General features: G+C 40.2%; 1 protein-coding gene across 8 annotated transcripts in view; it reads left to right on the forward strand.

The window, feature by feature from the left end:
* usp34 (ubiquitin specific peptidase 34) overlaps positions 1-26,417 on the forward strand; it is a 204,494-nt gene that overhangs the window by 134,080 nt on the left and 43,997 nt on the right. For all 8 annotated transcript variants that reach the window (XR_013547613.1, XM_078404725.1, XM_078404728.1 and 5 more), the window contains 15 exons: positions 834-929; positions 4,846-4,910; positions 5,006-5,081; positions 5,429-5,476; positions 6,247-6,312; positions 7,448-7,528; positions 7,736-7,821; positions 18,074-18,242; positions 18,358-18,432; positions 21,420-21,583; positions 21,842-21,914; positions 22,685-22,789; positions 23,625-23,669; positions 24,924-25,028; positions 25,926-26,073. Coding sequence is in view for 7 of the 8 variants with exons in the window: in XM_078404725.1 (XP_078260851.1) it covers positions 834-929; positions 4,846-4,910; positions 5,006-5,081; positions 5,429-5,476; positions 6,247-6,312; positions 7,448-7,528; positions 7,736-7,821; positions 18,074-18,242; positions 18,358-18,432; positions 21,420-21,583; positions 21,842-21,914; positions 22,685-22,789; positions 23,625-23,669; positions 24,924-25,028; positions 25,926-26,073 (1,402 nt within the window). In the remaining variant the exon portion in view is untranslated. The remainder of the gene's footprint in view (positions 1-833; positions 930-4,845; positions 4,911-5,005; positions 5,082-5,428; positions 5,477-6,246; positions 6,313-7,447; positions 7,529-7,735; positions 7,822-18,073; positions 18,243-18,357; positions 18,433-21,419; positions 21,584-21,841; positions 21,915-22,684; positions 22,790-23,624; positions 23,670-24,923; positions 25,029-25,925; positions 26,074-26,417) is intronic.

Genomic DNA, 26,417 nt, shown 5'->3' on the forward strand with positions numbered 1-26,417 from the left:
TGACGTATGGAGACACCACAGGCAGTTCTCAAGGACAGAACCGTTGCATAAGCTGGGGACTGCCTTTTATTTTATTTTCTAAAAATCTAATCCCTTAGTAGTTTTTAAAAGAAAGTTTCTGGAAGTTGAACTTGCAGCAGCATTTGAACAATGTGATGCTTTTCCTGTGCAGCAATATTGGGATGGGGCACTGTAGTTTTGTAAAGTTTTTGTTGGGTGAGCCCACATGCCTCAACTGATTGTGGTGCTTGAGACCCTTCTACCACTTGACACAGCGGCCTTTTTCTACTCCCAGCCTCCAAAATCTAGAAAAGATAGGTTTGGGGGAAATTCAAAACAAGGGCTGCGGTTAAAGGCTCCTCACTACACACAAAAATCATCATCTAATTTTGGTGAAGTTCCTCCCAAAGCCACATCAGTATTGATATGAGATCTGCTGATCACATGCATGCACACCCCTTGTTCACGTCCTCCTGCCCATAATGTCTCCATTCTCAACTTAGAAAGGTAAGAAAACATGCAAAAGGTAAATCCTTATTTTTCTCCTTAGAAATTGTTTAGTGATGAGCAATAGGGTGTGTGAAGATATCTCAGAAGATATTTTAAATCATTATTAGTGTGTTGATGACAAGTTCGTGTGCCATTCAGGAATTTTTTAATATCTTCCACATCACAAGTGGTTCATCTGAAACCTTTTCTTGCAAGATTAGGTAGTTCATTCACGTAATTTCCTTGACATTGACACACCATGCCCAATATATCGCCATTTAATCCATCAGTTAGAGAAGAAATATCTGAAGGTATTAGCTGCTGAAACAATATCTTGGTCTTAGACACACAGTGCATATATGCTGTTCTACAAACGTGTGGAGACAGAAGAAGAAAATGGGAAGGAATACAGCTTTGATGTTTCACCGGAACTTTTGGAGGTAATGTAATCTTTTTGTGACCTATTGAGTCCCAATATATTCAAAAATAATAACAATGTTCAAGGAAAAATAAACTATATTTCATCATTCTTAATTTAGTTGGGGGTATATGCAGAGGTAAACATAAAATACAGAAAAGTTCACGTCAGAAACATGCCCTTTAGCCAACCATGTCTGCAGTGTCCATAATGCCTTATTGCTTGTGGTCCATATCCTTCTTTTCCCCCTCTGTTCAGGTGTCCGTCTAAATGTCTTTAAAAGTCGCTGTCATATCTGCTTCTTCTAGGTGCAGCACGATGCAGGCACCTACACTGTGTAAAACAAAAATTTGCCTTGCATATCTCCTTTAAATTATTTCCCTCTCATCTTAAACCTATGGCCTCTAGTATTTGACATTTCCATCTTGGAAAAAAGATTCTGACTATTTACTCCAAGTCTGAGTATATCTTGGAACTGACAAGATTTCCAACTTTAGATAGTTCCTCTGTCCCTCTCTTCCCCTCCTCCTTCCCAGATCTCCCTATATCTTCCTGTCTCCACCTATATCCTTCCTTTGTCCCGCCCCCCTGAGATCAGTCTGAAGAAGGGTCTTGACCCGAAACGTCACCCATTCCTTCTCTCCTGAGATGCTGCCTGACCTGCTGAGTTACTCCAGCATTTTGTGAATAAATACCTTCGATTTGTACTAGCATCTGCAGTTATTTTCTTATACTAGATTTAAGAGCCTTGTCAACCATGGTGGAGGGATAGCCATGGTTAAGGAAAAATAAATACCTCTTGGTATGGAAAGTGTTGTCATCAAAACAGACATGACGGAACCAGCCAAATTGGGAGAGGCAAATGGAATCCCTACAGGTTGTAGAATGTGAGAAGTTCTCATCAAGATGGACGTGGAGTCTACGGCTTATAATAGATATTGGTCGCTGACCTGTTCTATGAGGTGGAAATAGAGAAATCAAAAAAGGAATGGGAAGGGTTAGAGGGACATGTTAAAATGAAAACAGGTTGGAAATTCTCAGCAAAGATAATGGACCTTTCACAATAGACAATAGGTGCAGGAGTAGGCCATTCGGCCCTTCGAGCCAGCACCGCCATTCACCGTGATCATCGCTGATAATGCACAATCAGTACCCCGTTCCTGCCTTCTCTCCATATCCCCTGACTCCGCCATCATTAAGAGCTCTATCTAACTCTCTCTTGAAAGCATCCAGAAAATTGGCCTCCACTGCCTTCTGAGGCAGAGCATTCCACAGCTTCACAACTCTCTGAGTGAAAAAGTTCTTCCTCATCTCCGTTCTAAATGGCCTACCCCTTATTCTTAAACTGTGGCCCCTGGTTCAGGGCTCCCCCAACATCGGGAACATGTTTCCTGCCTCTAGCGTGTCCAATCCCTTAATAATCTTATATGTTTCAATAAGATCCCCTTTCATCCTTCTAAATTCCAGAGTATACAAGCCCAGTCGCTCCAGTCTTTCAACGTACGACAGTTCTGCCAGTCCGGGAATTAACCTCGTGAACCTACGCTTCACTCCTTCAATAGCAAGAATGTCCATCCTCAAGTTTGGAGACCAAAACTGCACACAATACTCCAGGTGTGGTCTCACTAGGGCCTTGTACAACTGCAGAAGGACCTCTTTGCTCCTATACTCAACTCCCCTTGTAATGAAGGCCAACATTCCATTGGCTTTCTTCACTGCCTGCTGTATCTGCATGTTTCCTTTCAGTGACTGATGCACTAGGACACCCAGATCTCGTTGTACTTCCCCATTTCCTGGCTTGACACCATTCAGATAATAATCTGCCTTCCTGTTCTTACCACCAAAGTGGATAACCTCACATTTATCCACATTAAATTGCATCTGCCATGCATCCTCCCACTCACACAACCTGTCCAAGTCACCCTGCAACCTCACAGCATCTTCCTCACAGTTCACACTGCCACCCAGCTTTGTGTCATCTGCAAATTTGCTAATGTTACTTTTAATCCCTTCATCCAAGTCATTAATGTATATTCTAAATAGCTGCGGTCCCAGCTCCGAGCCTTGCGGTACCCCACTAGTCACTGCCTGCCATTCTGAAAGGGACCCATTTATCCCCACTCTTTGCGTTCATTATGAGTGCACAAATCAGAATCAATACAGTCATTATTGGTAGGGCCCTGGGGAGTGTTGTAGAGCAGAGGGATCTCGGAGTTCAGGTACATCGTTTGTTATAAATGGCACCACGGGTAGATAAGGTGGTCAAAACGGTTTTTGGACTTCATCAGTCAGAGTATTGAGTATAGAAGTTAGGAGATCATGTTGCAGTTATATAAGACGTTGGTGAGGCTACATTTAGAGTATTATGTTCATTTCTGGGCACCATGTTATAGGAAAGATGTTGTCAAGCTGGAAAGGGTGCAGAGAAGATTTACGAGGATGTTGCCTGGACTCGAGGGTCTGAGCTAAGGGGAGAGGTTGAGCAGGCTACGACTTTATTCCTTGGAACGCAGGAGGATGAGTGGGGATCTGATAGGAATCATGAGAGGAATCATGAGAGGAATAGATTGGGTCGACGCACAGAGTCTCTTGCCCTGAGTAGGGGAATTGAGAACCATAGAACTTTGGTTTAAGTTGAGGGAGGAAAGACTTAATAGGAACATGGGGGGTAACTTTTTTCACACAAAGAGTTGTGGGTGGATGGAACAAGCTGCCAGAGAAGGTAGTTGAAGCAGGTACTATCGCAATGTTTATGAAACATTTAGACAGGTACATGGATAGGACAGGCTTAGAGAAATATGGGCCAAACGTAAGCAGTTGCGACTTGTTTAGATTGGTCTTGCTTGCAAGTTGGGCCGAAGGGCCTGTTTCCACACTATATGACTCAATGGTAAAAGGGACGAGGGAGGAAGCTCTGAGTAGGACAGAAACAATGGCCATTCCACCAGTTCCCAAAGAGAAAGAAATAACTTGGACCCTAGCAAGTTCTGATAACTGCACCGCTAATTTAGAAGAGGTGAATATGGTCAAAGGATAAGTTGTTCAATGCAAGAATCAGTGTAGCCGAGCATAGGAGTGTGGTAAAGGAGGTGGGCAATATGGGGATTGAGGGAAGGGCACTGCTTGGGTCTTGTCCAGGGAAGATTCGCAGGGTTGTCTTGGTCAGAGGTGTTAGAAGGATTGGATGTACGCCTGGTCTTCCTTTTTGTTTGGGACCAGGAAGCTAAAAGCTATCAATAGTGATTGAGGGCATCAGATGTGAGGAAGAAGGGACTGGATAAGAGGGGAACCAATTGAGTCAAGTTTTGAAGAATCTACTTGTGAAGATCATCATTGAAACAATGACTCTACCAGTACAGTCTTGCTTGTGGATCCTCAGCAGAAAGTAGAAGTGGGCTCTGAGTGATGTGGAGACTGAGGATGGGGGTTGTGTAAGGAAGATTGCTGAAGCTAAGATCAGTGAATGTCTGAGAAATGGTGGTTAGTTATTAAGTGATGTGGTTGTTGTTGTAATAGAAGTATGAAGAATTGTCAGAGGGCTTGCATTCAAGCCAGGATAAAAGTCACTGTGCCATACAACAATACGTCGTCAAGTTTGATAATATTGGGGTTCGATATAGTGAGTGGAGCACTGCAGGTTCAGGTGGTTTGGCTGCAGCTTAGGGTGAGCAAGGTTAATGGAAATATCATGGCAGCAGTTTGTGAAGAATAGATCTAGAGAAGGTAAGAGGACAGAGGGAAAGGCCCACATGAAAAGGCAGGCTGAACAGGGGAGAGAGGTTTCACAGTCTAGTGTGATTAAAGAAGGGATATGCCACCGAATAAATATTTTTTAAAGGACAAAGCAAACCTCAAAATCTCAATTTTTATGCAAAAATTAAACTTCAAGCGCCCATCTTCCAAGATTGTTTTTAGTGATCATCTTTTTTTTAATTTAGTGGATCTGGCATGACAACATGCAGTTTCTACAGGACAAGAATATCTTTGAACATACTTACTTTGGGTGAGTGTTTTGCAACATTATATCACTTCTAGACCATTACAGAATCATGTTGGCAGGATAATGCAATTTGCTTTCAAAAAATTCTACAATTTCAGATTCATGTGGCAGTTGTGCAGCAGTATCCCAAGCACGTTACCTGATCCAAAGGCTGTATCCCTTATGACTGCGAAGGTGAGACCTTGCTATGTTGGGTATTTGCATAGAAGTGTCACGGGTGTAAGGGAAAAGTGACTAGCTAAGAAGTGAAACAATTGATTCAAGTTTTGAGGAGATAGTTGTCTGAGGGTTGTCAGTGTAAAGATCACTGTTCCATACAACTGCACTGTTCTCATCAGCAGTTTCAGGCCATTTAAAATATTTTAGACAAAATGTTTTTGTATTCTCATACATCGTCTGAAGAAGGGAAACATCACCTATCTATGGAAATGCTCCCTGAGTTGCTCCAGCACTGTTTATTTTTGTAAGCATCTGCAGTTCCTTGTTTCTAATTGTGGAAATGTATTTATTTTTTATCATAGCTAAGTACCTCTTTTGTCCTGGAAACTTTTATCCACTCCAAAGAAAAGGTAAGTGCACATTTTTTAATATAGTATAAAACACACACAAATAGTATAGTACATAAACCCGGTGCAGGTGTTTACTGAAAATAATTTAGGTTTTAATAGTATTTATGGAATAATATATTTCTTTATCAAATTTAGTGAGATTGCTCTACAATAAAAATATCGTTTCAGTTCTCCATTAGCCTGAAAAAAAATATTGTTCAGAGCCAAGGTCAACATCTATGTATCCAATAATTTTATATTAAGTAGAAGACCAGTATTAGTGAACACGTGGCGAGAAGAAAGTTAACTATCTTTCTTGGGCATTGCTGTTAGATATGAATGTCTTTGGGATGTTTGCTAAAACTTTGGAGTGCAGATGCACATTTGGGTCCACCTCCCTGTCGGATCACATTGCATTGCAATTCACTGGAATCAACAGAATAGTGCAGTGCAGCCATTTGATGTGTTTACAGAAGTCTAGTTGCTGATCATGTATAAAGTGGGAAGGTATCACCTAAAGATGTGAATTATTGATGCATGCCTTGATATGAGAGGAAAGAACATGTTTCTATGTGGTTTCTGTGAATTCTCAAAATCCTGCATCAAATCGAGACCTTTAACATGGCTGTTTGGGGATTGATTGACCAAAGCATTTTTGCAGTGATGGGGAAATATATTAACAAATGTATACATTGAATGCGTAACACTTTCTTTATTTAGTGATCAGCTTGTCGATTATTGGCTCTCAGATGTATGCATATTAAAGTTTAACATATTTGTTTATTTAATAGCCCACTATGTTGCAATGGATTGAACTTTTGACAAAACAATTTAACAACAGCCAGGCAGCCTGTGAGGTGAGAAACCTGTGAGATTCCTCAACAACTTTCTTCCAATTGGCAATGTATGGCTTAATGTTTTAAACAGTATCGTGGCACTACCCAATGTTAAAAAAAATGGCTTTGCTTAAATTGCCACAGTTAAGATGATAATGCTCATAGGGTAACTTAAAATAGTCAAATTAACTCAATTTATGAGAGACAATAATCAGGTATAACTTTTAAATTTATTTATTGTCCAGCAAGTTACCTAAATTTGACATTTCAAGAATTTTATTACAGTTAAGTAGTGCTTATTCGGTAAAATTCAGATTATGTGAAAAATATGTAGCAGGAAGAGACCTAAGCATCCATAATTAGTCCTTTTGTGGACAGAAAGTTTGCATCCTTTCACAAACTGTCCTTCTATTCTCTTGCACGCTCCCAGTCTATGCAACTTTACATGCTTGTTTTCTTATTTGTCTGGTTCTGATGAAGGATCCTTGAGCTGTGATGCCAACTCAATTTATCTCTACATTGATGCTACTTGATCAGCTTCAATTTTCCAGCACTTTCCATTTTTGGTATGAAACATGGTAATGGGAAGAAAGTGGCTCGTTAACAGTCATAAGCAGAGAACTAGTATGGAAAAGCTGCTGTGCAGGGACTCTTCAAATGTTATTGTCACGTTTGTTCTGACATTTATCGGCAAACTTGTTACCTGATTCAGAATAGTGAATTTCTCATTTCAATTTCACTTTCTCATTTCTTTAAATCGTTAATGTTGTCTCCAAATTGTAGTTTTATTTAGGAATTGAAAATACCTTATTTGGATATCGCTTTGATCATATTGCAATAGTTTCTTTTGTTTCCAATGCATTCCAAAAGTCTACTAAAATGTAATCTGCCAATAGTAACAGAATAATTTATACCTTAAGCAGCACCTCTCTTGATAAATGCTAAATATAATTTGTTTTGAATATTTAAATTCAATAATCCACCAACACAGTGCCACATTGAGGGCCATTATTTGGGTGCCATTATTTGGGCGCGTGGTTATGTCAGTTTCATTGTTAATGGGATAGTGAGAATCGTTAAAATGAAACTTTCAAAAGTAATGGAACTTTATTTTTGTGTAATTTCAAAATGATATCTTGGTATTTTGTCTGTCTAGTGGTTTTTGGATCGAATGGCTGATGATGATTGGTGGCCGATGCAAATTCTTATCAAGTGCCCAAATCAGATTGTGAGACAGGTATGAAGTGTTTAATATCAGTTATAGTACATCTAACGAATAGACCATTTTTTACAATACAGTTTCCTAATGTTGTACTGATTTATGAATTAGTTTCTATTCAGAGCAAGCTTGAACTTAATACTATCAGGAATTAAATTGTTTCATTCAAATTTAAAATATGATTATTAAAACCTTTCCCTTCAAACCTTACTTTGGGCTCTGCAGATGTTCCAGCGTCTATGCATTCACGTGATTCAGCGACTCCGACCAGTGCATGCACATCTCTACTTACAGCCAGGAATGGAAGATGGGTAATGACAATCACTTCTCTATGTCTGGACATATTTAGTAAAGGCTGCATTTTTGAATGCTTTATCAAGTCCTGCATTTATCCAATGTTATGGTTTCTGGATTGGTCTTGGGCAGTGGAACAGAAAAGGTGAGAGAGCTGAACTATTTTCTCTCCCAAAAAAAATTCTGATATTAACAGCGCCTTCATTGAAGTTGATTTCCCTCCTAGGAACAGATGCCTAATGCCCAGTTCACTATTCAGTTAAATAAGGCAGCACCTCACCAAACACAATCGTCTGCAAAGTATTCTTCATGGGCTTTGAGGAGCAGCAAATCATGTCAGAGGATAGACACAAAAATCAGGTGTAACCAGCATCTCTGGATAGAAGGAATGGGTGACGTTTCGGGTTGAGACCCTTCTTCTGACAGAGTCGGGAGAGGGAGACAGAGATATTTAGATTTTTTAGATTTAGAGATACAGCGCGGAAACAGGCCCTTCGGCCCACCGAGTCCGCGCCGCCCAGCAATCCCCGCACATTAACACTATCCTACCCCCACTAGGGACAATTTTTACATATTACCCAGTCAATTAACCTACATACCTGTGCGTCTTTGGAATGTGGGAGGAAACCGAAGAACTCGGAGAAAACCCACGCAGGTCACGGGGAGAACGTACAAACTCCGTACAGACGGCGCCTGTAGTCAGGATCGAATCTGAGTCTCCGGCGCTGCATTCGCTGTAAGGCAGCAACTCTACCGCTGCGCCACCGTGCCGCCCTGGTAGGATAAGGTCTGAAAAAGAGAGATCAAAGGGGGTGAAGGTCAAGGAAAATGTAGAATAGATCATTGTTGGCTGAAGGGACAACGAGGCATACAATGTTAAATTTAATCAGGAGGACAGTCAGACTAGTCGGAGAACTCGGATGGGGGAGGGATGGTTTGAGAGGCAATGCAAGGGTTACTTGAAGTCAGAGGTCAATATTCATACAGCTGCCCAAGCAAAATATGAGGTGCTGTCCCTCCAATTTGCGTTGGGCCTCACTCTGACAGTGGGGGAGGCCCAAGGCAGAAAGGTCCATGGGAATGGAACGGGGAGTTAAAGTGTTAAGCAAACGGAAGGTCGAGGCAGACCGAGCGGACGTATTCAATGAAACGATCGCTGAGCCTGCGATATATAGGAGTCCACACCTGAAACAGTAGATGAGGTTGGAAGAGATGTCAGAGGACCCTACAATGCCACATCAAAAAATTAAATGACAGTGTTTTAAACAACAGAAGCTAGACTGAATAGTAGTAATCTGGTTCTTCACCCTCAACACATTCGTGGTAGCCAAGGGACCAGAGGTCTGGCACTCAACCCACCATCCATCTAACTCTGGTGCAGTGGCCCAGTATCTCAGACATATGTAGTGTTTTATTTTACTGTCGAACCACTTGTTTCCTCTGGATATCCTTCATAAGGGCCTTAAAAGAAGGGACCAATAATAATAGGCCCCCGCATGTAGAATATCAAAATAATTCAATTGTGATTTCTGATCGCTTTTTCCACTGCATCAGAGGTTTATAAATGCACTTTCTTTTCACGTTTTTGCAATTATCAACATTTTTTGGGTGTATAATGCAAAATTCTATGTAAATACATTCTCTGGCAATTTACAAATGGATGTCAGTACAACAGTTGGGCAGCATCATGGTAGATTGCCAGACATATTAGGGATTTGCAGATTAATAAAACTAAAGCCAGCATGTGTAGTTCCTGCCAGGAAATCCATGCCCTGGTTTCTGATTCCTGATTCCTAATCTCTTCCTGAAAGTCTGCTTAAACTTAACCCTGTGCATACAAGTAGAAAAGATTGATTTGAATTCAAAGTTATGTTTGATTCTATTCAATTATCATTCACTGATATTTTGAGTGGACGAACTGAACGAGAGAAGTTGAATATTTATATTTTACATATGCAAGTTTCAATGCTTTCAGCCAATCAGCAAGAATAAACTTGATTATCTGCATAATAATCCTGGCAACCACAATGAGAAATTGTGGAGGAACATGACCAACCTGCCTTTGTGACAACTTTGTGAAAGTGAAATGCAGGTGGTCAGTGAGGAAAGCATTTTTTTAACTGAGAAATGGGTACCTTGAATTCCAAAAAGTCCTTTGATGAAGTTCTATATTCGATGCTCTTGCCATTTTACAGTGATAAAAGCAACTGATAGGCCAACTGCCATATATGTATCTGCTCTTCAACTATGCTGCTCTTCATAACCACCATACACAACCGTGAAAGCACTTCCAAGTTCCTTTCACGTATTTTGCTTGCTGTGCCATGGGGAATAAGATTGTTTGTTAAAATGAAAGTACTGTTTAATATGAAGGACATACTCTCTTTTCACTTGCACCTCCTCCAACCTCATCTACTGTATCCGCTGTTCCAGATGTCAACTTCTCTACATCGGCGAGACCAAGCGCAGGCTCGTTTCGCTGAACATCTCTGCTCAATCCATCTTAACCGACCTGATCTCCCGGTGGCTCAGCACTTCAACTCCCCCTCCCATTCCCAATCTGACCATTCTGTCCTGGGCCTCCTCCATTGTCAGAGTCAGGCCCAGCGCCAATTGGAGGAACAGCACCTCATATTTCGCTTGGGTAGTTTACACCCCAGCGGTATGAACATTGACTTCTCTAACTTCAGATAGCCCTTGCTTTCCCTCTCTGTCCCCTCCCCTTCCCAGTTCTCTCACTAGTCTTCCTGTCTCCGACTACATTCTATCTTTGTCCCTCCCCCTTCCCTGACATCAGTCTGCAGAAAGGTCTTGACCCAAAACGTCACCCATTCCTTCTCTCCAGAGATGCTGCCTGACCCGCTGAGTTACTCCAGCATTTTGTGTCTTCTCTCTTTTAAAGACTTTTAAAAGTGGTCTGCTTCATGTGTTTATTAATCATCTGCCTTTCAATACCTCTCTGTTGAAAGCAGAAATTGCTACCTTGGAGTCAGAAATTAGATTTTTTTTAAATTCTCACTATAGGAAAATGTATTTATAAATGCTCTGGACGAAAATATAGGTTGCGTGAGTAGTAAGTTTGCTGACACAAAAATTGAAGTTGTGCATAATGAGGAAGGTGATCAAATGATACAGCTGGATATTGATCAGTTAGACATTTTGTGGAGAAATGGGAGATAGAATGTAATCTGGACTCGTGTGAGGTTTTGCATTTGGGGGGGTTGAGGGGGTCAAATGTAAGAGGAAAGTATACATTGAATGTAAGGACCCTGAGGAGCAGTAATGTACAGATGGATCTTGGGGTGCAAGTCCGAAGGTCATTGAAAGTGGTAACCCTAGTAACTAGTACCGTAAAGAAGGCATAAAACATGATTACCTTCAATGGTGGACTTTGAGTATAAAAGTCAGCAAATCATGCTGTAGCTAAATATAACTTTGTAGTCACCACATCTTGAGTATAGAGAGCTGTTATGATTGCTACACTATACTATAGTAAGGATGTAATGGCTTTCGAGAGGATGGAGCAAAGGGTTCACCAGGATGTTGCCCAGATTATGGTGCGTTAGCTATAAAGAAGGACATATAAACTTGGATTGTTTTGCTGAAGCATCGGAGACTGATGGACTGATAGAAGGACAAAATGATGAGAGGTGTCAATAAGTGGGATAATGAGTGTTTTTTTTTAACCAGACTGGCTGCGTGCGTGCACCCAACCACCCCCCCTCCTCCTCCTCCTCCTCCCACAAGGTGGCGGAGCAAATGGTAGAGCAACAGGAATGAGTTAATGTGACAGAGGTAAAGTATACTTCTCTGTCAAGCATTGCTAATAGCAGGGCAGTGAGTCGTATCCAGATCCAGCAGGCCAGATCATAGTAATGGAGCAAGAAATTAGCAAATTTGCAGATGATACTAAGTTGGGGGGTAGTGTGAATTGTGAGGAAGATGCAATAAGGCTGCAGGGTGTCTTGGACAGGTTGTGTGAGTGGGCGGATACATGGCAGATGCAGTTTAATGTAGATAAGTGTGAGGTTATTCACTTTGGAAGTAAGAATAGAAAGGCAGATTATTATCTGAATGGTGTCAAGTTAGGAGGAGGGGGAGTTCAACGAGATTTGGGTGTCCTAGTGCATCAGTCAATGAAAGGAAGCATGCAGGTACAGCAGGCAGTGAAGAAAGCCAATGGAATGTTGGCCTTCGTAACAAGAGGAGTTGAGTATAGGAGCAAAGAGGTCCTTCTACAGTTGTACCGGGCCCTGGTGAGACCGCACCTGGAGTACTGTGTGCAGTTTTGGTCTCCAAATTTGAGGAAGGATATTCTTGCTATGGAGGGCGTGCAGCGTAGGTTCACTAGGTTAATTCCCGGAATGGCGGGACTGTCGTATGTTGAAAGGCTGGAGCGATTGGGCTTGTATACACTGGAATTTAGAAGGATGAGGGGGGATCTTATTGAAACATATAAGATAATTAGGGGATTGGACACATTAGAGGCAGATAACATGTTCCCAATGTTGGGGGAGTCCAGAACAAGTGGCCACAGTTTAAGAATAAGGGGTAGGCCATTTAGAACGGAGATGAGGAAGAACTTTTTCAGTCAGAGGGTGGTGAAGGTGTGGAATTCTCTGCCTCAGAAGGCAGTGGAGGCCAGTTCGTTGGATGTTTTCAAGAGAGAGCTGGATAGAGCTCTTAAGGATAGCGGAGTGAGGCGGTATGGGGAGAAGGCAGGAACGGGGTACTGATTGAGAGTGATCAGCCATGATCGCATTGAATGGCGGTGCTGGCCCGAAGGGCTGAATGGCCTACTCCTGCACCTATTGTCTATTGTAAGAAAAACGGAGCCAGAATTACGGATGTGTGACTGGAGGAGATGGCCAAGGTTAGATCATGCCCAGATGGAAGATGAGATGCCTGGCATGTCTCACTGCCCTGCTATTAAATATGCAATAAATTATCAGTTACTCTCAGTAAATTAGACCATGATAGTGCCAAAAAACACTGATGGAGAGCGATTATATTAATGCAAAATCCGTGGTGGTTTGCAGCTGAGGCAAGATTGTAGTTATGATTGTGCAAGGTGGTTCAAGAACCTGATGGGAGGAACAGTTGTTGAACCTGCACGTAATGGCTCTGGGGCCTCTGTACCAACTTCCTGATGGTAGTTGTGAGAAGAGCGCTGATCCAGGGTGGTGTGGGTCTTAGGTGATATTAGCTGTCTTCTTGAGGCAGCACATCCTGTAAATCCCTTGGATAATGGGGATATGAGTACTTATGATGGGCGGGGCAATATCCACTACTTTTAGTAGCCCCTTTCATTCTTGAACGTTCAAATTACCGAACCAGGCTGTGATCCCACTACTCTTCTTGTGGGGCGTTTAACAGAGTATTCGGCAACATACCAAATGTCATCGAACTTCTGAGGAAGTAGAAACGTTGTTGAGCTTTCTTTGTGATTGCAACAGTATGCTGGGGCCAGGAGAGGTCACGTGGACGTCCATGAGGCAAACGGGAATTAGTCATTGTTTAAAAATTGTTTTCTGTGATTTTGCTGTAGCTTAATAATTTTAATTATTTATGTGTTGTCTATTTTTAGATAGATAGCTTATTAAAACCTTTTAAAATTATTTATTTAAAGTTTAAGAGCTTTTAAATGTCTTTGAGAATGGAAACATTTTTAAACTCTTAAATTCATTGATAGCTTTTACAGTTGTCAAAGCTTCACCCTCAGCTTTACTCTGTCAAAGCTTTCGTGAAACAGGTCGGGGCTGGTAGGGCTCCTCAGCTCTATCACCTACGGCCTAGTTGCCATTCTAATCATTCTGGACTTGATGGTGTGCAGGGCCAGTGAAATAGGACTAGTGATTAGGTTCTGGGCAGCAGAACGTTTAGTACCTGGTCCATGGTGATTTGAAATTAAATTTGCACAGCTGTAATTTGGTATTGAGTTTTGGCATGTTGAGGTCAGTTTTCCTGCTAACGTTAAACGAATAAAGTCCAGCAGGAGTTGGTCTTTGTTTTGTTACATAATGGAATGGCATAGGTTTGATGCCCTAATATCACTTAACAGTGCTACACATTAAATCAGCATTGTATTAGTAAATCTCCCTGTGAGTAATGAGGGCGGATTCTAGTTGTATGTGAGTAATCTTTAAAAGTGTTCCGCAAAATGAGTATTTGGTCTTTAATATTAACATTCTAACATGGACAGTGCTATATCTTTCACTTTTTCAACAATGATGTCAGATGTTCACTGTTCTAAGTGGGTGAGGTCCCTTAGCTATTAAGCCTCAGCTGTTCAAATAAGATCCAGTTAGTCTTTTTACCTCCACCAGTTGTCCCCATCTTGTAGTTTTTGAATGGATTTGTTTGTAACTTGGCTTCTATCTGGGAATATAGAAACAAGGAACTGCAGATGCTGGTTTACAGAAGCACACACAAAGCGTTGGAGTAACTCAATGGGTCGGGCAGCATCTCATGGGTGACATTTCAGATCAGGACCCTTCAGACTGATTATAGGGCAGGGAAGAAAGCTGTAAGAGGAAGGACAGGACAAGGCCTAGCAGGTAATACGTTGATAGACAAAATGCTGGAATAACTCAGCGGGACAAGCAGCATCTCTGGAGAGAAGGAATGGGTGATGTTTCAGGTTGAGACCCATATTTAGACCCTACCTCTTTTCGTCTCGACCCAAAACGTCACCCATTCCTTCTCTCCAGAAATGCTGCCTGTCCCGCTGAGTTACTCCGGCATTTTGTGTCTATCTTCGATTTAAACCAGCATCTGCAGTTCCTTTCTACACAGGTAATACGTTGATAAATGTGAGGAGGATTTTTTGATAGGCAGATGGTTGGGCAAAGGCTAGAGATGAAAGAGGGTGGGGTGAAATAGGTGCAAGTCAAGGTTTGGCACGGGGGAGAGGGAGGTGGTTATGTAGTTAAAATGGTTAGCTGGACCCCTCACCCATGTCTCCTCTATGTCCTGTAGTTCGGCTCTTGCCCCCAGGGCGGAACAAGTTTCTCTGGTCCTCCCCTTTCACCCCAACAGCCTCTGCATTCGACACATCATCCTCCAACATTTGCATCACCTCCAACGTGATCCCTCTACCGGTCACATCTTCCTATCCGCACTCCTTTCCACCTTCCGCAGAGACCGCTCCCTCCACAACTCATTGGTTCACTCATCCCTTCCCAACCAAACCATCCCTTCCCCAGGTAATTTCCCCTGCAACCACAGGAGTTGCAACACCTAACCTTGTACCTCCTCCCTCACCTCCATTTGGGGACCTTAGCAATCCTTCCAGCTGATTCAGAGGTTCACATGCACCTTTTCTCTCCTCATCTACTGCATCCGGTGTGTCCCCGATGTGGCCTCCTGTGCCAAGCATAGACTCTGACCAAGCATAGACTCTGTGACCGTTTCGCTGAACACTTGTGCTCGGTCCACCAAGGCCTGCTGGATCTCCAGGGTGCGAACCACTTCAACTCCTCTTCCTATTCCCCAACTGACCTTACTGTCCTGGCCCTCCTCCATTGCCAAGAGTGAAGCCACACACAAACTAGGAACAAGCCCCCTATATTCCGTGGGGTATCCATGTTCTCCAGAGATGCTGTCTGACCTGCTGAGTTTTTCCAGCACTATGTCTTCTTCTGTCTGTGAATGCTTATTTCTTCCGTTGTCTTTGCATAATTCTGTTTTAATATGTTAAATCTTTTGTTAAAAAGTAGAATAAAGGAATTAAAATAAACATTAATTGTATTTTTAATGTGCATTGCCCCTCGATCTTTCAACTATCGCAAGGACCTTCATTGGTATACCGCCATGAGATTACCGGACTTGCATAAATGGGATTTGTTGCACAGAAACAACCCTTTAGTTGTAGTCGTCCATAGCAGTGTTTATAATCTACTCAAGCAAACTCATATTTAATTTAGTTTAGAGATACAGCATGGAAACGGGCCCTTTGGCCCACCGAGTCCACGTCGACCATTGATCACACCTTTCACACTATTTCTGTGTTATCCCACTTTCTCATCCACACTCTACACATTAGAGGAAGTTTTTTTTACTGAGGCCAATTAACTTACAAATCCACAAATCTTTGAGATTTGGGAGAAACCATAGCACACGGAAGAAATCCATGCGGTCGCAGGGAAAACTTACAGGCAAATTCCACACGGACAACACCCGAGGTGTGGATTGAACCCAGGTCTCTGGCAATGTGAACTTTTTCTACTATGTCACCCAAAATAAATGTTCTTTCGCCTGAGTAGCCCACTATTTCCTTCCCTCTCCAACGCTTTTCTAGCCTTTCCTTAAAGGTCTCACCCACTGTCGTGTTAGTGAGTTTCTCATTCTCATTACTCTTTGAATAAATAACTTTATAGGTTTTGATTTTTAGGTTTTATTATTATCACTTGTACCAAGTCACAATGAAAATCTTTGTATGATATCCAATCAAATCAGATAATACTAAACATAAATACAAGCATGCCAAACTCAAGTATAATAGGTATACCAGAGGTCTACCAGAGATACAGAGCGCAGACTATGAATCTCAGCATTGCAATGCAACTGTTCCCAACACAAAGTCCAATGTCCGCAATGGGATAGAGATGATTCGGACAGCACCCTAGATTATGGAAGGACCGTTCCGAAGAATAACTTTAAATTCTTGATCGGTGACCATCCTATATATTGTTAACCTTGAATTATGTTCTCTCCCCATAAATGGAAATATTCTATATCCATTCTATCAAAACGATGTAATTTTAAAGACCTCGCTTGTGTCTTCCTCATATTTCTCAAGAAAAGAGGCCCATTCTTTTCATCTTGTCCTGATATATTTTTGCATTCTGTCATAATTCTTGTGAATCTTCTCTACACCTTCTGCAGTGCATCTACATCCTTTTATTTGTAATATGGTAACTATATGTACTACTCATCAGTGTGCTCGAATTAAGCTTTGATACATGCTTATTTTTTATTTCTGCCCAGTTACTTTATTGTCTCTCTTATCATGCACTTCTCTGCCTCTTTCCTATCGTCAATTCTTCCTCGCACATCTTTAATCATCATTGGGAATTCGCAAGTTTTTTGTCTTTCCTTTTTGAGGTTTCCTTGCCCCCTGCTGAGGTCTTTTAAGCATTAACAAGTGTTGTTCTACTTTATATGTTGCTAATATTTTTGCCCGTTTTATCTTTATAAATTCTGTTCTCAGCTCCGCTTTTCTTCAGTCCGACTGGTTTTGCTCATACTTGATTCCTTCTTGATTAATAAGCAAAATATAACATTCACAGAAAATAGTCCAAATACTCAGCTGATCAGACAGCATCTGTTGAAAGAGTTAATATTTCAGGCCGAATAGAATAGAATAGCCTTTATTGTCATCTAAAAACATGTTTTTGGACGAAATTACATTACCCACAGTCAACAATGAGAGGCAATAAAAAAGAAAGCAATAAGTCAGAAGAAAGCAAGAAAGTCAGAAAAAAGAAAGCAATAAGTCACCCCTAGACAGAAGCAAAACAATTAACTCTTCATCTTTCCGCAAATATATCATAAGCTGCTGTTTCCCCTCTTTCCTGCTTTTATTTTTGGATTCCAGCATCTGCAATGATTGCCATTGTTCTGGTCATTACAATGCTCATTTTCGCCTTGATGTAACTCCATATTTTTCTCCCTATTCCACTCAGGTCAATTCTCAATTTCTAGATCAAATAGTGCATCTCACTTTGTTTGGTTTTTTAAACAAAGTGGTTTAGAAAGGTATCCCATATCCATTGTAAAAACTCTATTTGTTTATACTTATTTACTTAAAGGTTTGTGTTCTTTTGTTCTTTTACAATGTTACTCTATTTAAGTCTGAAGAAGGGTCTCGACCCGAAACGTCACCCATTCCTTCTCTCCCAAGATGCTGCCTGACCTGCTGAGTTACTCCAGCATTTTGTGAATAAGTGTTCAGAGTACTCTACTCTAAGTGTTCAAAGTATGACACTAAAAATTATTGGACCATAGGTTTAGTAGAACAGCTCTTTTTAATGATTGCATTGTTGTATCCAAATTCAGTCCCTTTATTCCTCGCTGGAATTGATATACATTTTGCAGATTAAGGATAAAATCGCAAAGTTATTGCTCAGTAATGAACTTATTCTCAGGCAAAAATATTAAAAGTTTAGATTTACAAAAATTTAACCTTAGTGTTTAACATTTTGTTTTAAAATATTATTCAATAGTCAAGACAATATAGTTAATGCAACTCAATTTCTGATTTTGTAGTTCTGATGATATGGATGGTCCAGTAGAAGATATTGGAAGTCGTTCATGTGTAACTAGGTTTGTGAAGACGCTCTTATCTATAATGGAGCATGGAGTCAAACCTCACAGCAAACATCTCACCGAGTATTTTGCATTCTTGTTTGAATTTGCCAAAATGGGAGAAGAGGAGGTAAATGAAACGGATGTATAAAGTTTTAAATAGCATTTGAAGAAGGGGTAATTAAAATGTACATATTTTTTCATAAGATCCTACCTACTAACAATGTGTTATTTAATTGTTTCAGAGTCAGTTTCTTTTGTCCTTGCAAGCAATATCAACAATGGTACATTTTTACATGGGAACAAAGGGACCAGAAAACGTAAGAACTTTTCAGACATGGCAATATGTTTGTAGAACAAAGTGTTTTTATGCAATGGTATTTTTCAGTTTTGTTTCTGTTTATTTAAAAATTAATAATTTTGGCATTAATCCCTTTTATATCCACACAACTGAATTTTCTGTCATTTCCCAAGTTTTGATCTTTTGTAGAATGTACGCATTAAAAAACCTAGTACCTTATTTTAATCTGCATTGTTGATAAGCATGGCCATTTTGTTAAGGAAGCAATACAAGGTTATTAAAGTTTTATACTTATACTATTGTAGGAATTTGTGCCTTTGGACTGCACCCTGAATCTAGCTTTCATGTGGGCCTGTACACTCTTTTAATTATCATCTTTTTTAATTGCATTTTGGTGTGATTGATTTTTTTTTGTGCTATGGATCCCATTGGATGCCTCACTTTTTATATTGGTAACCTCAGTCAGTACGTCACGCGCCCTACCAATATTTTGTATTAATTTATACCATCGTGTAATTTTTGCCCAACACAAGCAACCCTTGTCAACCCATCTCAGCATCAGTACCTGATTTCTTCTCCGTGTCAGTACCTGTCGCCTTACCCGCCAGTACCTTGTGTCTTACCTTTCCACATCAGTGCCTGATGTCTTGCCCCTCACCGATCATAGAAACATAGAAAATAAGTGCAGGAGTAGGCCATTCGGCCCTTCGAGCCTGCACCGCCATTCAATATGATCATGGCTGATCATCCAGCTCAGTAACCTGTACCTGCCTTCTCTCCATACCCCGTGATCCCTTTAGCCACAAGGGCCACATCTAACTCCCTCTTAAATATAGCCAATGAATTGGCCTCAACTACCTTCTGTGGCAGAGAATTCCACAGACTCACCACTCTCTGTGTGAAGAAATGTTTTCTCATCTCGGTCCTAAAAGACATCCCCCTTATCCTTAAGCTGTGACCCCTGGTTCTGGACTTCCCCAACATCGGGAACAATCTTCCCGCATCTAGCCTCTCCAACTCCTTAAGAATTTTATATGTTTCAATAAGATCCCCCCTCAGTCTTCTAAATTCCAGCGAGTATAAGCCTTGTCTATCCAGTCTTTCTTCATATGAAAGTCCTGCCATCCCAGGGATCAATCTGGTGAACCTTCTCTGTACTCCCTCTAAGGCTAGAATGTCTTTCCTCAGATTAGGAGACCAAAACTGTACACAATACTCCAGGTGCAGTCTCACCAAGGCCCTGTACAACTGCAGCAGAACCTCCCTGCTCCTATACTCAAATCCTCTTGCTATGAATGCTAACATACCATTCGCTTTCTTCACTGCCTGCTGCACCTGCACGCTTGCTTTCAATGACTGGTGCACCATGACACCCAGGTCACGTTGCATCTCCCCTTTTCCTAATTGGCCACCATTCAGGTAATACTCTGCTTTCCTGTTGTTGCCGCCAAAGTGGATAACCTCACAATTATTCACATTATATTGCATCTGCCATGCATTTGCCTACTCTCCTAATCTATCCAAGTCACTCTGCAGCCTCCTAGCATCCTCCTCACATCTAACACTGCCACCCAGCTTCGTGTCATCCGCAAACTTAGAGATGTTGCATTAAATTCCCTCGTCATTAATATATATTGTAAATAACTGGGATCCCAGCACTGAGCCTTGCGGTACCCCACTAGTCACTGCCTGCCATTCCGAAAAGGTTCCGATCTTGCCAAGCAATGTCACCATGCATTCTTCTTCCTCCAATTTTCTTTTCTTTTTGTACCAAAAGCTCTGGTCGTCTGACAATAATATGGGATCTCTTCCTCTAACTGTAGAGTTAAATTAAATGTAGAGTTAAATTAAATGTAATCACCCAATCAGAAGCTGCATTGTTGATGATCATTCTATGTAGTACCCTTCTTGTGGCACCAATTGTTCGAGTAATTTGTGCATTTGACCTGTACCCTGAATTTAGTTTTCATGTAGGACCAAGTCACCCTCTTAAATATGGTCAGATCGGGGCACAAAGAAAATCTCATTCAGCAGTGGTGATTTTCTCGAACAAGTCGGTTTATTCAGACTTTGCCAGTGTAATTGGAGGAACAGCATCTCATATTTCGCTTGGGCAGCTTACAGCCCAGTAGTATGAATATTGATTTTTCTCACTTCAGGTAGCCCTGGCATTCCCTCTGTCTCTATCCCTCCCCCACTCAAGTTGCACTAGCTTCTCATTTTCACCCAACAAACAGCTCACAATGGCCTGTTTCCTTTATCATCGTTACTTTTTTTGCATATCTTTCATTCATTGTTCTTTATCTCTCCACATCACCGTCTATATCTCTCGTTTCCCTTATCCCTAACCAGTCTGAAGAATGGTTTTGACCCGAAACATCATCCATTCCTTCTCTCCAGAGATGCTGCCTGTCCCGCTGAGTTACTCCAGCTTTTTGTGTCTATCTTACCAGTGTATATAATGGGAAGCGCTCTGAGAGGCCCAAAGTGCTTCACTGACTCAAAACACTTGGACCATATTATAGTATGTATGTTACAATTGTTACGTGTGGATTTTACATTTTGCAATTATTCTCCAGTAACCCACTTTAGTTTGTAGTCATTAATTGTTGTGTTATTTCCAGTTGCCTCTATCTGTCTGATAGCTGGGACTTTTCTTTCTGTGCTTAGAAAGCCATACTCCTATCTTCTGTGTATGAAAGGCATCTTATCTTTTGATCAATTTTATTGCCCTCATCCATGTAACTGCACCTTGTTATCTAAACACTTGCACAATCTGATTACTTCCTTTTTGAACGTGATCCTTAAAATACCAACACTGTCGGCTAATTTTTCCATCATCCTCTTCCACTATGTAAGACACTTGGGTTAATTACATTATAAACGTGTCCAATTTTCTTATAATTTCCAGAAATTCCTACGTCATTTACAATTAAATAGTAGGTGATGAAACAATACCATTTATTATCTGAACTTTGCTGTCATTTTATATTTTAAAAACTTTAGCAATTCCCCCAACCACAAGTTGAGGTATTATCTGAAGAAGAAGGTGAGGAGGAAGAGGAAGAGGAAGACATTTTATCTTTAACCGAAGAGAAGTATAGACCTGCAGCACTAGAGAAGATGATTGCCTTAATTGCACTTTTAGTAGAGCAGTCTCGTTCAGAAAGGTACGTTGCATTAATAGAACTTAGTTTGTCGCAACCATCTACAGTAACCTGATGATTGAAATATATCGCCAATTTAATTTTGGAATATTAATTATCTTCTTTGCTTGTGGCAATTTTGTGAATTTAACAGTAAAGTTCAACTTGTTTTAATCTGTATTTCTGAAAACAATATATTTTTATTTATATATTGCATCAAACCCCAGTCTGAATTTTTAGTGCTCAATATTAATGGTTGCCTTTCCATTCTTTTATAAATAGGCATCTGACTTTGTCACAGAATGACATGGCTGCCTTGACAGGAGGCAAGGTATCGTCAGTAGACATAGAACTGGTGATATATATTTCTTTTCTCTTTTAGAAATGCTTGACCTTATAGACCAACATTACTTTGCCCATGGCAATTTAAAATATTCGCCTTATTTTGATGGTATAATTAAAGAGTTAATCTAAATTGTATTTCTAATTAATCAGTAATAAATTTAAATTGTTGATCAGAAATATTGGTCTTGGCAAGGAGATTTACAAATTCATTTCATGTAACGTTTCGAAGCATTACTTTTTGTTCTTAAAGTAAATGACCTAGTTTCTTAAGGTTTCTGATCTATATTTATAAATGGTTTACAATATTATTACAGAGAAAAATAAATGGTAAAAAGAAGCATCTGATCTAATGGATTTTTAATTACAGAATAAACAAAGACAAATGTCTCGTAACATTTTAGTGCTCGCTGACAATTTACAATGGTATTTTAATGAATTAATTAAATTAGGATGGTTTTGTAATTTCTGCAATAGTTGTGCAGTAAGAATGAAAAATAGTGCCGCAGGATAGTCTATGTGGTGAAATGCAAGGTTCGTGATACATTTATTTAATAAAAACCAGATTCCACAAAGGACTACTTGGACTGGTGAGAGTAATTAACAGTTTAAGTTGTGATTCTGAACTTAGAATTTTGCTATTTCAGTGTCCAGGCATTTGTTTTAGGACATATTAATCATTGATAATGATTCAAAATGGTGGTATTGCAAGTGCTTGAATACCATAGCCATTTTTTAAACATTTCTAATATTTAGAATTTATGGGTTTATTTTCTCTTTCAGGGGTTCCCATTTTTGTTTCAGCATATCCGTGATGGCATCAACATTAGGCAGACCTGCAATTTGATCTTCAGTCTGTGTCGCTACAATAATCGACTTGCAGAGCATGTATGCACCTTTTTGTGTTGGTATAATTGAGTAACAATACTTTACATTTTCATTGATGTGTAGGAAAATAACTGGAGATGCTGGTACAAATCGAAGGCATCACAAAGTGCTGGAGTAACTCAGCGGGTCAGGCAGCATCGCAGAAGAGAAGGAATGGGTGACGTTTCGGGTTGAGACCCTTCTTCAGACTGATCAGTCTGGTCTCGGCCCGAAACGTCACCCATTCCTTCTCTCCTGAGATGCTGCCTGACCCGCTGAGTTACTCCGGCATTTTGTGATACCTTACATTTTCATTGATGTTCAGGTAGAGGACCAGGGCTGGGAACTGAATATTCAGGGGTACACAATGTATAGAAAAGACAGGCAGGTGGGCAGAGGGGGTGGGGTCGCTCTGTTGGTAAGGAATGATATTCACTCCCTTACAAGGGGTGACATAGAATCAGGAGATGTAGAATCAGTATGGATAGAAATGAGGAATCGTATGGGTAAAAAGACCCTAATGGGAGTTATCTACAGGCCCCCAAACAGTAGCCTCGACATAGGGTGCAAGTTGAATCAAGTGCTAAAATTGGCATGTCGCAAATGTAATGCTACGGTGGTTATGGGAGATTTCAACATGCAGGTAGACTGGGAAAATCGGATTGGTAATGGACCCCAGGAAAGGGAGTTTGTGGAGTGCCTCCAAGATGGATTCTTAGAACAGCTTGTACTGGAGCCTACCAGGGAGAAGGCAATTCTGGATTTAGTGTTGAATGGCCTACTCCTACACCAATTGTCTATTGTCTAGAGCGAATGGCAAATATTTTTACATATAATTTTCTCTTTGTGTATCTAGATTGTTTCTATGCTGTTCACATCAATAGCAAAGCTGACACCCGAGGTATGTTGTGGTATTGTTTTCCATTTGACTTTGTGGGAAAGTACCAATCTTTGTTGTTCCAGTTATAAAAAATTATAAAAAATCAATTTTTTAATACATTGAGCTTCAGTACTAAATACGGCATTATAATTTTAGTTAGAATGTTTTTTTTATCATTCATCACAAATTTTCTCCCACAGTTTCTCTCTTTGACGTAGAGCACTTAGATCCCTAGCATGCCCAAGTGAATATTAATTATTTATGAGGTTTCAATCAACAGACGTTCATCTGCAAGCACATTTATAATAGCGGTTATTAGATAATGACAAATAATTTGTCTAATTCAGGGGGGTTTTTTTTGGATCACTCTGGCTGGCATCATATAACCCCAGGATCAGTTTAGTTTAATTTATTGTCACGTTTACCGAGGTACAGTGAAAACCTTTAGTTGCATGCTAACCAGTTAGTGAAAAGACAATACATGATTACAATCGAGCCTTTCATAGTGTACAGATACATGATAAGAGAATAACGTTTATTGCAAGATAAAGCCAGTAAAGTCCGATCAAAGATAGTCAGTGGGTCACCAATGGGGTACGTAGTAGATGGGACAGTAACTCATTTCTTATGGCTCATTTCTTAATTTCTGAAATGTGTATTTAGGTGAGCATGCAATCTAGCCAGAACAGACCAAAGACGAAAGTGCCCTTTGCTTTTATTCTTCAACATGGAGACAATGTGTTTAGATCCTGAACTCGTGTGAGAGTGAGTGGAATTTACTCCAGTGCGCAAGGTTCTAAAAGTTATGCCATGCCCTGTTAGGACTGAGTTAAGCATAGTAATAGCAGTTTATTTTTGTGTGCAATACATTTTTGTTGCATTTGTGTAATGATAAGTGAAAGTATAGTTATGAAGAGCAGATAGTTTCAGACATTGTTGACAGTTTGTCTACCCCTTTTAGAACCATTTAGCTTTTGAATTTAAGCAACATAAATAAGTGGTGCAGTGACTCTGCAATGAAAATATACTGAATGTAACTTCCTGCCAGATTTGCTTTTTCTATTGATTGAACGTTTATGGATGACCAAAAATCCCTGTCAGATCTTCGATCTCAACCTATTGTTTTGTTACTGCAAAGTGCACTACATTCATATAGCTATAAATTCTTGTCGCTCTGAGCAGCATCTAATGTTGAAAAAAAAGCAAACATAGCTTCTTTTGGTAGCATTCTCCCATGTCTAAGCCGAAAATCATGTCAATGTTTATTATTTCTAGGCTGCACAGCCTTTCTTTAAGCTGTTATCCATGTTGATGGAGTTTGCTGGTGGACCACCTGGAATGCCTCCATTTGCTTCTTATATTCTTCAGAGAATTTGGGAGGTATGCATACATTTTTAGTCTGGTACAATTATAAATTCAGTGACTTTTACAAACAGTGGTTTTGGAGTATAAAATGTACTTTAATGGGGGGAAAAAATGATCCATAACTTTATGAAAATGATGTTAAAGATTAGAGGGCATAGCATTAAGGTCAGAGGGGGAAAGCTTGAGGATGTGTGGGGAAAGCTTTATTACATAGTGGTGGGTGCCTGGACATTGCTAGGACTGCAGGCATTAGTGGCATTTAAGTGGATTTTAGGTAGGCATATGGATATGCAAAGAATGGAGGGATATGGACCAGGTGCAGGAAGCGAAGATTAACTCGGCTTCATGTTCAGCACAGATATTGTATTATTGACATTGTTGCTAAATAGACTTAGTTCTTTCAGAGTCCTCTCCCATGGTATCCTGAGAATCCTGTTTACCATGAAATGGATTGCATGTGATGTCTTGTGCTAGCAAGTCATAAAATATCAAAAGATGGGGTGAGGGTTGGGAACACCAGGCATGTGAACTGAAATACACAAGCTAGTAGTAGTGCCAAGCTGGAACTTAAATGAAAGTTGTTTTATCCATGACTGCTATATGTCACTGCAACCTTAGTGTCATGTCCGAAGAAGGATCTCAACCCGAAACATCACCTATTCCTTTTCTCCAGAGATGCTGTCTGACCTGCTGAGTTACTGCAGCTTTTTGTTGCATGTTTTAATTTTGTTATCCGCACGAAGTCCATACCTCTATTTTATGAATGACGAAGACTCAGTGTAATTCAGATACAAGTTTATATCAGTTTATTTTATTTGTTGGATACAGTAACTGGCTTTCAATTTTATGGTCATTTTTAATTGTGTTTATGGTTTTAAAATAGTTGACGTCAGATCTCTTGTTTTGAATTAGGTTATTGAATACAACCCATCTCAGTGCTTGGACTGGTTAGCAATGCAAACCCCTCGCAATAAGCTTGCTCACAGCTGGGTACTTCAAAACATGGAGAACTGGGTGGAACGGTTTTTGCTGGCACACAACTATCCGAGAGTCAGAACATGTAAGTTGTCTCAGAGTTATCAGCATTGCAGCAGGGAAAAAGATGGTAGCGCAGGCCATCTTTTAAAATATTGCGATGTGATCAGGGGTTTCTACCTTTAATGTATATTTGATATAAGAATGTGGGTAAATAGGATCAGTTGTCTTTACAGAACTAATTCCTGGAATGTACTTAATTAAGTATTTGTAATTTATTCTAACTCTTTTTTTTCTTTAAAAATTGTTCTTTATTTAAAATTGGTTCTTTTTGAGTGTTTGGTTTAAGTGTTAGTTCTAATTAAACTTGAGTACTTTGAGCTCAAAACAAAATACAAATCCTGGAGATCTGAGATAACACAAAATGCT

Source organism: Rhinoraja longicauda, chromosome 9 (genome assembly GCF_053455715.1).
Source record: "Rhinoraja longicauda isolate Sanriku21f chromosome 9, sRhiLon1.1, whole genome shotgun sequence".
NCBI lineage: Eukaryota > Metazoa > Chordata > Chondrichthyes > Rajiformes > Arhynchobatidae > Rhinoraja > Rhinoraja longicauda.